The following is a 10,690-nucleotide window of genomic DNA, read 5'->3' as shown; positions in this document are numbered from 1 at the left end:
GTGGTTCTGCATATAAGATTGCATTACTGAAAAAAATATATATATATTTCCCATACAATCATATGAAAAGCTCGAAAGGTAATATGGACATACCTTCGTCATTCATATTAAGAATCTCTATTCTGTGATTCTTCTTCAATGGAATACCTAAGGTTTTTTTGGGGAGACACTAGATTTACAGAGAATGTCTGCGTTAATGGTCATACATTGCAAAAAAACGTATCTGTCGAACAAATCTACCATAAAAAAAAAGATTTGATATGCTAATCTGATGGTAAGTTACGGTTACAAATCTATGAAAATACCAAGTTAACCTTATGCAAATATATATACGCATAAAATCACTTTAATTCACCACCGTCAGATCCAACGAGATTATGACTCTAAACTTTGAAAATATTTATGTTCTTGTTGAACTCTCCCCTATATATATATATATATATATATATATATAATCCCATTTGCTTCAAATTTAACTGTCTTTTTTATCTCATTCCTATTTAAGATTAAAATTTAAACGAAAAGAAATAAGTGAAAGAAAGTGAATTCATATGTGTGAGCTCATCCACCGCTGCGATAACAATAATGCGGTCTCTCTGAATGATTTCTCAGCTTCATCACAAGATGGTGATTGCATCGTTCTCATTCTTCACATTCATGTGCTAATTGTTTTAGTGTTTGTTTATTTTGCAAATTAATATATCGAACGGTTTATTTGGCCGCCAGGATTTATTCAGGAAAGCAATTCTGAATCCAGGGCCGCCTGAAGATTTCGCGCTCCAGACTGTGCAGCAAGTTATAAAACCCCAGGTTCGATATATTTGTGCTTATAAACACTCACACACATTTGCAGAAATGGAGGAATTCGAATGTTGTGAGCTGATGCTATTTTCGTTCGAAGACAAGAAATCCAAGGGAAACCCCAAAAGCACAAGTCTTTGATTTTTATTTTTATTTATTTTTAATGGCATTACGCATAAAAACCTTCTCTTTGACTTTTTGGTATATGTTTTAGCGATTTCTGTTGGTAGCAACTCCTCGTTTATAGACGAGTATATTCTTTCTTCTTTGCAGAAGCAGGTGAAACTCGTTCAAGATGAAAATATGTTGTTGGAAAATATTCTGCGGACTTTGCTTCAAGAATTGGTGGTAAAGCCGCATTACGTTCTTTATTATATTTCCCTAGGTCTACACATTCTCAAGAGGAATTATTAAGAATTTCTAGTGGTAGAGATCAAATTTTGATGCTTTGAGTTGCTATTTTGGTGTAAGTTATGTGAAGTTTAGTTACTCAATAGAACTTAATCTAGACAAAAGCTATTGGCTGGTGTTAACAATTTATAAATTGGAACTTATCTAAAGCTAAAACATGTGTGACTGATTCAAAAATATACAGTGTTTTGTAATCAATTTACTTTTGTGGTCTAAGCCAATTCTAATTATTGTTAGAATGTGTGAGTAGTCTGTGTGAATCGAGCATTTACATGCTCTACCATCTTGTTGCAGTCAGCTGCAGTTCAGTCAGGTGAGGCAACTATGCATGGGTTACCTCGTTGTAATTATATCTCTGTGCGTCAAGACCACTGCAAAAGTTAGTATACAGTAACACAAGATCAGAATTCTTGTTGAGAAAGCGTTTGAAATAGCTATTCTCGCTCTCGGACATTGAAGTAGTTCGAAATAGACCACTCATGTGTACATCTCTGAAATACGCGGGTATCCACATTGAACGATCTTGATACATGTCAGAGAACCATTTGGTTGATGTAAGATCGTATTCTTCCATCGGGTTATTCCAGTTTTCCTCAAAAACTTGTGGTTCATCATTATCATTCCACACAACCCTATCATAAGCTAACTTAAAATCAGTATCATCCCTCAACCTCTGTGGCACCTTTTCAGCAACTTTAATGTTTATGTGCCACATACAAAACCTGTGACGTGTTTCTTTCCAAGTTGATGCGACAACTTTCTTAAGACCAGGGTCTTGATCAGTGATAAGAATACGAGGTGCATTTCCCATTATTAACTCAAACTTTTCCAATACCCATGCATAAGACTCTGAATCTTCATGATTAATTAATGCCACAGCGAAAGAAATGCACCTACCGTGGTTATCTTTACCAGTGAAATGAGTGAATATAAAATTGTATACAGTTGCCTATGAACAATGTTGGCAGTTGATTATGAAAAAACATCGAATTCATATTACTATAGACTCACAATCTTGACTAATACCTGTTGGTGTTATAAGTAGCATCGAATGAAACAGCCTCGCCAAACAACTTGTAGTTTTTAACAGATACGTCATCCGCCCAAATAATGCGACACAATTTTTTTTCATCATCTACCTCATGAAAAAACTTAAATCCATCCCCTAACTGTTGTTAGTTATTAAGTGTTTGCAACAGCATATGTGCATCTGATCCGAACGAATATACCTTCAGGTCCCTTACAAAGTTCTTGAAGTCGTTGCCGGTACATCCAACTGATTTATAATCGCCTACAATCTCTCTGAAAAATCGGAACGCACGCATTGAGCCAATATTAGCTTTTGCAGCTGAAATGATAAACATTTGTTGGAATTCATCAACATTCCTGTTGTTGTTCATCAAATGTCGTGTAGCTTCTGGAACCATAGAATGGGTATGGCCCTAAAAAAAATCACTAAGCTTGTACCGGCCTCCTGTAGTAATTTTGAAGATTACACGAGCCCTACAATCAATCTTGCATGATGTAGTCTTCCGTCTCTTTGTCCCTGCATTCTTTGAGCGTATGAGGGGTTCATTAGCCTTTTCCCACACTCCTTCCCTCTTACAAACAATTAATCTGTATGTAATAGTATCATCATCGGATCTATGGATAGTGCTGAACCGAGTCTCGAAACCACAATAGGCGGCATAATCCTTGTAAAATTCAACTGCTTCCTGTAAAGTATCGAACGTCTGTCCATGGTATGGTTTGATTGGTTCTGGACATTGAGGAAAACAAAGTTCCCTCTCTGGTGTGCTTGCACAAAAAGGTTCCTGATCCTTATTATGGCTACCAAGATAGTAAATGAGATTGTATTATTGAACAAGAATTATATATTAACAAGTTCAACATAAAATGAGATATGTGTTACAGAAAATGAACTGTTCGACATTTAGTTCATAACAGTTATTAAAAAGTTTACAATGCCATTGTTGCATAATTACAATCAATGAAACGTGATGAGAATGAAAATGGATAGTTATGGATACTTATGCGAAGGGAAATGGAATACAACAAAAAAAGAATTATATATTAACAAGTTCGACATAAAATGAGATATGTGTTACAGAAAATGAACTGTTCGACATTTAGTTCATAAAAGTTCATAACAGTTATTAACAAGTTTACAATGCCATTTGTTGCACAAATAGAATCAATGAAACGTGATGCGAAGGGAAAGGCATACTTTCAAAAGAAAATAAAGTGAATGAACGCATTAACTTATGAATTTTTCACAGATCAAAGGGTAAGGGATACTTATGGAGAAGATTTAAACTGATGAATAAAATGTTTTGTCGAACTGTGTATATAACATATAAATATTGTTGATTACAATTTGTTGTTTTTAGTGGTTCTGCATATAAGATTGCATTACTGAAAAAAATATATATATTTCCCATACAATCATATGAAAAGCTCGAAAGGTAATATGGACATACCTTCGTCATTCATATTAAGAATCTCTATTCTGTGATTCTTCTTCAATGGAATACCTAAGGTTTTTTTGGGGAGACACTAGATTTACAGAGAATGTCTGCGTTAATGGTCATACATTGCAAAAAAACGTATCTGTCGAACAAATCTACCATAAATAAAAAGATTTGATATGCTAATCTGATGGTAAGTTACGGTTACAAATCTATGAAAATACCAAGTTAACCTTATGCAAATATATATACGCATTAAATCACTTTAATTCACCACCGTCAGATCCAACGAGATTATGACTCTAAACTTTGAAAATATTTATGTTCTTGTTGAACTCTCCCCTATATATATATATATATATATATATATATATATATATATATATATATATATATATATAATCCAATTTGCTTCAATTTAACTGTCTTTTTTATCTCATTCCTATTTAAGATTAAAATTTAAACGAAAAGAAATAAGTGAAAGAAAGTGAATTCATATGTGTGAGCTCATCCACCGCTGCGATAACAATAATGCGGTCTCTCTGAATGATTTCTCAGCTTCATCACAAGATGGTGATTGCATCGTTCTCATTCTTCACATTCATGTGCTAATTGTTTTAGTGTTTGTTTATTTTGCAAATTAATATATCGAACGGTTTATTTGGCCGCCAGGATTTATTCAGGAAAGCAATTCTGAATCCAGGGCCGCCTGAAGATTTCGCGCTCCAGACTGTGCAGCAAGTTATAAAACCCCAGGTTCGATATATTTGTGCTTATAAACACTCACACACATTTGCAGAAATGGAGGAATTCGAATGTTGTGAGCTGATGCTATTTTCGTTCGAAGACAAGAAATCCAAGGGAAACCCCAAAAGCACAAGTCTTTGATTTTTATTTTTTATTTATTTTTAATGGCATTACGCATAAAAACCTTCTCTTTGACTTTTTGGTATATGTTTTAGCGATTTCTGTTGGTAGCAACTCCTCGTTTATAGACGAGTATATTCTTTCTTCTTTGCAGAAGCAGGTGAAACTCGTTCAAGATGAAAATATGTTGTTGGAAAATATTCTGCGGACTTTGCTTCAAGAATTGGTGGTAAAGCCGCATTACGTTCTTTATTATATTTCCCTAGGTCTACACATTCTCAAGAGGAATTATTAAGAATTTCTAGTGGTAGAGATCAAATTTTGATGCTTTGAGTTGCTATTTTGGTGTAAGTTATGTGAAGTTTAGTTACTCAATAGAACTTAATCTAGACAAAAGCTATTGGCTGGTGTTAACAATTTATAAATTGGAACTTATCTAAAGCTAAAACATGTGTGACTGATTCAAAAATATCCAGTGTTTTGTAATCAATTTACTTTTGTGGTCTAAGCCAATTCTAATTATTGTTAGAATGTGTGAGTAGTCTGTGTGAATCGAGCATTTACATGCTCTACCATCTTGTTGCAGTCAGCTGCAGTTCAGTCAGGTGAGGCAACTATGCATGGGTTACCTCGTTGTAATTATATCTCTGTGCGTCAAGACCACTGCAAAAGTTAGTATACAGTAACACAAGATCAGAATTCTTGTTGAGAAAGCGTTTGAAATAGCTATTCTCGCTCTCGGACATTGAAGTAGTTCGAAATAGACCACTCATGTGTACATCTCTGAAATACGCGGGTATCCACATTGAACGATCTTGATACATGTCAGAGAACCATTTGGTTGATGTAAGATCGTATTCTTCCATCGGGTTATTCCAGTTTTCCTCAAAAACTTGTGGTTCATCATTATCATTCCACACAACCCTATCATAAGCTAACTTAAAATCAGTATCATCCCTCAACCTCTGTGGCACCTTTTCAGCAACTTTAATGTTTATGTGCCACATACAAAACCTGTGACGTGTTTCTTTCCAAGTTGATGCGACAACTTTCTTAAGACCAGGGTCTTGATCAGTGATAACAATACGAGGTGCATTTCCCATTACTAACTCAAACTTTTCCAATACCCATGTATAAGACTCTGAATCTTCATGATTAAATAATGCCACAGCGAAAGAAATGCACCTACCGTGGTTATCTTTACCAGTGAAATGAGTGAATATAAAATTGTATCTGCATATGAGAAAAGTGAAACATATTAGTGCATAATGTAACTGTATAACAGTTGCCTATGAACAATGTTGGCAGTTGCTTATGAAAAAACATCGAATTCATATTACTATAGACTCATAATCTTGACTAATACCTGTTGGTGTTATAAGTAGCATCGAATGAAACAGCCTCGCCAAACAACTTGTAGTTTTTAACAGATACGTCATCCGCCCAAATAATGCGACACAATTTTTTTTCATCATCTACCTCATGAAAAAACTTAAATCCATCCCCTAACTGTTGTTAGTTATTAAGTGTTTGCAACAGCATATGTGCATCTGATCCGAACGAATATACCTTCAGGTCCCTTACAAAGTTCTTGAAGTTGTTGCCGGTACATCCAACTGATTTATAATCGCCTACAATCTCTCTGAAAAATCGGAACGCACGCATTGAGCCAATATTAGCTTTTGCAGCTGAAATGATAAACATTTGTTGGAATTCATCAACATTCCTGTTGTTGTTCATCAAATGTCGTGTAGCTTCTGGAACCATAGAATGGGTATGGCCCTAAAAAAAATCACTATGCTTGTACCGGCCTCCTGTAGTAATTTTGAAGATTACACGAGCCCTACAATCAATCTTGCATGATGTAGTCTTCCGTCTCTTTGTCCCTGCATTCTTTGAGCGTATGAGGGGTTCATTAGCCTTTTCCCACACTCCTTCCCTCTTACAAACAATTAATCTGTATGTAATAGTATCATCATCGGATCTATGGATAGTGCTGAACCGAGTCTCGAAACCACAATAGGCGGCATAATCCTTGTAAAATTCAACTGCTTCCGGTAAAGTATCGAACGTCTGTCCATGGTATGGTTTGATTGGTTCTGGACATTGAGGAAAACAAAGTTCCCTCTCTGGTGTGCTTGCACAAAAAGGTTCCTGATCCTTATTATGGCTACCAAGATAGTAAATGAGATTGTATTATTGAACAAGAATTATATATTAACAAGTTCGACATAAAATGAGATATGTGTTACAGAAAATGAACTGTTCGACATTTAGTTCATAACAGTTATTAAAAAGTTTACAATGCCATTGTTGCATAATTACAATCAATGAAACGTGATGCGAATGAAAATGGATAGTTATGGATACTTATGCGAAGGGAAATGGAATACAACAAAAAAAGAATTATATATTAACAAGTTCGACATAAAATGAGATATGTGTTACAGAAAATGAATTGTTCGACATTTAGTTCATAAAAGTTCATAACAGTTATTAACAAGTTTACAATGCCATTTGTTGCACAAATAGGATCAATGAAACGTGATGCGAAGGGAAAGGCATACTTTCAAAAGAAAATAAAGTGAATGAACGCATTAACTTATGAATTTTTCACAGATCAAAGGGTAAGGGATACTTATGGAGAAGATTTAAACTGATGAATAAAATGTTTTGTCGAACTGTGTATATAACATATAAATATTGTTGATTACAATTTGTTGTTTTTAGTGGTTCTGCATATAAGATTGCATTACTGAAAAAAATATATATATATTTCCCATACAATCATATGAAAAGCTCGAAAGGTAATATGGACATACCTTCGTCATTCATATTAAGAATCTCTATTCTGTGATTCTTCTTCAATGGAATACCTAAGGTTTTTTTGGGGAGACACTAGATTTACAGAGAATGTCTGCGTTAATGGTCATACATTGCAAAAAAACGTATCTGTCGAACAAATCTACCATAAATAAAAAGATTTGATATGCTATTCTGATGGTAAGTTACGGTTACAAATCTATGAAAATACCAAGTTAACCTTATGCAAATATATATACGCATAAAATCACTTTAATTCACCACCGTCAGATCCAACGAGATTATGACTCTAAACTTTGAAAATATTTATGTTCTTGTTGAACTCTCCCCTATATATATATATATATATATATATATATATAATCCAATTTGCTTCAATTTTAACTCTCTTTTTTATCTCATTCCTATTTAAGATTAAAATTTAAACGAAAAGAAATAAGTGAAAGAAAGTGAATTCATATTTGTGAGCTCCTCCACCGCTGCGATAACAATAATGCGGTCTCTCTGAATGATTTCTCAGCTTCATCACAAGATGGTGATTGCATCGTTCTCATTCTTCACATTCATGTGCTAATTGTTTTAGTGTTTGTTTATTTTGCAAATTAATATATCGAACGGTTTATTTGGCCGCCAGGATTTATTCAGGAAAGCAATTCTGAATCCAGGGCCGCCTGAAGATTTCGCGCTCCAGACTGTGCAGCAAGTTATAAAACCCCAGGTTCGATATATTTGTGCTTATAAACACTCACACACATTTGCAGAAATGGAGGAATTCGAATGTTGTGAGCTGATGCTATTTCGTTCGAAGTCAAGAAATCCAAGGGAAACCCCAAAAGCACAAGTCTTTGATTTTTATTTTTTATTTATTTTTAATGGCATTACGCATAAAAACCTTCTCTTTGACTTTTTGGTATATGTTTTAGCGATTTCTGTTGGTAGCAACTCCTCGTTTATAGACGAGTATATTCTTTCTTCTTTGCAGAAGCAGGTGAAACTCGTTCAAGATGAAAATATGTTGTTGGAAAATATTCTGCGGACTTTGCTTCAAGAATTGGTGGTAAAGCCGCATTACGTTCTTTATTATATTTCCCTAGGTCTACACATTCTCAAGAGGAATTATTAAGAATTTCTAGTGGTAGAGATCAAATTTTGATGCTTTGAGTTGCTATTTTGGTGTAAGTTATGTGAAGTTTAGTTACTCAATAGAACTTAATCTAGACAAAAGCTATTGGCTGGTGTTAACAATTTATAAATTGGAACTTATCTAAAGCTAAAACATGTGTGACTGATTCAAAAATATCCAGTGTTTTGTAATCAATTTACTTTTGTGGTCGAGGCCCATTCTAATTATAATTATTGTTAGAATGTGTGAGTAGTCTGTGTGAATCGAGCATTTACATGCTCTACCATCTTGTTGCAGTCAGCTGCAGTTCAGTCAGGTGAGGCAACTATGCATGGGTTACTTCGTTGTAATTATATCTCTGTGCGTCAAGACCACTGCAAAAGTTAGTATACAGTAACACAAGATCAGAATTCTTGTTGAGAAAGCGTTTGAAATAGCTATTCTCGCTCTCGGACATTGAAGTAGTTCGAAATAGACCACTCATGTGTACATCTCTGAAATACGCGGGTATCCACATTGAACGATCTTGATACATGTCAGAGAACCATTTGGTTGATGTAAGATCGTATTCTTCCATCGGGTTATTCCAGTTTTCCTCAAAAACTTGTGGTTCATCATTATCATTCCACACAACCCTATCATAAGCTAACTTAAAATCAGTATCATCCCTCAACCTCTGTGGCACCTTTTCAGCAACTTTAATGTTTATGTGCCACATACAAAACCTGTGACGTGTTTCTTTCCAAGTTGATGCGACAACTTTCTTAAGACCAGGGTCTTGATCAGTGATAAGAATACGAGGTGCATTTCCCATTATTAACTCAAACTTTTCCAATACCCATGCATAAGACTCTGAATCTTCATGATTAATTAATGCCACAGCGAAAGAAATGCACCTACCGTGGTTATCTTTACCAGTGAAATGAGTGAATATAAAATTGTATACAGTTGCCTATGAACAATGTTGGCAGTTGATTATGAAAAAACATCGAATTCATATTACTATAGACTCACAATCTTGACTAATACCTGTTGGTGTTATAAGTAGCATCGAATTAAACAGCCTCGCCAAACAACTTGTAGTTTTTAACAGATACGTCATCCGCCCAAATAATGCGACACAATTTTTTTTCATCATCTACCTCATGAAAAAACTTAAATCCATCCCCTAACTGTTGTTAGTTATTAAGTGTTTGCAACAGCATATGTGCATCTGATCCGAACGAATATACCTTCAGGTCCCTTACAAAGTTCTTGAAGTCGTTGCCGGTACATCCAACTGATTTATAATCGCCTACAATCTCTCTGAAAAATCGGAACGCACGCATTGAGCCAATATTAGCTTTTGCAGCTGAAATGATAAACATTTGTTGGAATTCATCAACATTCCTGTTGTTGTTCATCAAATGTCGTGTAGCTTCTGGAACCATAGAATGGGTATGGCCCTAAAAAAAATCACTATGCTTGTACCGGCCTCCTGTAGTAATTTTGAAGATTACACGAGCCCTACAATCAATCTTGCATGATGTAGTCTTCCGTCTCTTTGTCCCTGCATTCTTTGAGCGTATGAGGGGTTCATTAGCCTTTTCCCACACTCCTTCCCTCTTACAAACAATTAATCTGTATGTAATAGTATCATCATCGGATCTATGGATAGTGCTGAACCGAGTCTCGAAACCACAATAGGCGGCATAATCCTTGTAAAATTCAACTGCTTCCGGTAAAGTATCGAACGTCTGTCCATGGTATGGTTTGATTGGTTCTGGACATTGAGGAAAACAAAGTTCCCTCTCTGGTGTGCTTGCACAAAAAGGTTCCTGATCCTTATTATGGCTACCAAGATAGTAAATGAGATTGTATTATTGAACAAGAATTATATATTAACAAGTTCGACATAAAATGAGATATGTGTTACAGAAAATGAACTGTTCGACATTTAGTTCATAACAGTTATTAAAAAGTTTACAATGCCATTGTTGCATAATTACAATCAATGAAACGTGATGCGAATGAAAATGGATAGTTATGGATACTTATGCGAAGGGAAATGGAATACAACAAAAAAAGAATTATATATTAACAAGTTCGACATAAAATGAGATATGTGTTACAGAAAATGAACTGTTCGACATTTAGTTCATAAAAGTTCATAACAGTTATTAACAAGTTTACAATGCCATTTGTTGCACAAATAGGA

General features: G+C 34.8%; 1 protein-coding gene and 3 long non-coding RNA genes across 4 annotated transcripts; 3 read left to right on the top strand and 1 right to left on the bottom strand.

The window, feature by feature from the left end:
• The first annotated feature begins 541 nt into the window (after positions 1 to 541).
• LOC130989270 (uncharacterized) lies at positions 542 to 1,542 on the top strand. The gene is made up of 4 exons (XR_009090553.1): positions 542 to 627; positions 727 to 810; positions 1,075 to 1,149; positions 1,507 to 1,542. It is a non-coding gene; the product is annotated as an uncharacterized LOC130989270 (long non-coding RNA).
• Positions 1,543 to 4,185: 2,643 nt separating this feature from the next.
• On the top strand, positions 4,186 to 5,169 carry LOC130989269 (uncharacterized). The gene is made up of 4 exons (XR_009090552.1): positions 4,186 to 4,253; positions 4,353 to 4,436; positions 4,702 to 4,776; positions 5,134 to 5,169. It is a non-coding gene; the product is annotated as an uncharacterized LOC130989269 (long non-coding RNA).
• Positions 5,170 to 5,201: 32 nt separating this feature from the next.
• LOC130990829 (protein FAR1-RELATED SEQUENCE 5-like) lies at positions 5,202 to 6,314 on the bottom strand. The gene is made up of 4 exons (XM_057915063.1): positions 6,117 to 6,314; positions 5,914 to 6,056; positions 5,327 to 5,780; positions 5,202 to 5,210 (listed from the first exon to the last, which is right to left on the bottom strand). The coding sequence occupies exons 1-4, from the start codon at positions 6,312 to 6,314 to the stop codon at positions 5,202 to 5,204; spliced, it is 804 nt and encodes a 267-aa protein (XP_057771046.1).
• Positions 6,315 to 7,748: 1,434 nt separating this feature from the next.
• Positions 7,749 to 8,826, top strand: LOC130989268 (uncharacterized). The gene is made up of 4 exons (XR_009090551.1): positions 7,749 to 7,905; positions 8,005 to 8,088; positions 8,353 to 8,427; positions 8,791 to 8,826. It is a non-coding gene; the product is annotated as an uncharacterized LOC130989268 (long non-coding RNA).
• Positions 8,827 to 10,690: the final 1,864 nt, after the last annotated feature.

Source organism: Salvia miltiorrhiza, chromosome 6 (assembly GCF_028751815.1).
Source record: "Salvia miltiorrhiza cultivar Shanhuang (shh) chromosome 6, IMPLAD_Smil_shh, whole genome shotgun sequence".
Lineage (NCBI taxonomy): Eukaryota > Viridiplantae > Streptophyta > Magnoliopsida > Lamiales > Lamiaceae > Salvia > Salvia miltiorrhiza.
This window is presented reverse-complemented; position numbering and strand designations above follow the sequence as displayed.

Coding starts and splice junctions, on each gene's coding strand:
- LOC130990829 (XM_057915063.1), bottom strand. CDS start 6,314: ATGGTTCCAGAAGCTACACGACATTTGATGAACAACAACAGGAATGTT. Junction 6,057..6,116: donor ACTTTGTAAGGGACCTGAAG/GTATATTCGTTC, acceptor AACTAACAACAG/TTAGGGGATGGATTTAAGTT. Junction 5,781..5,913: donor GCTACTTATAACACCAACAG/GTATTAGTCAAG, acceptor TCTCATATGCAG/ATACAATTTTATATTCACTC.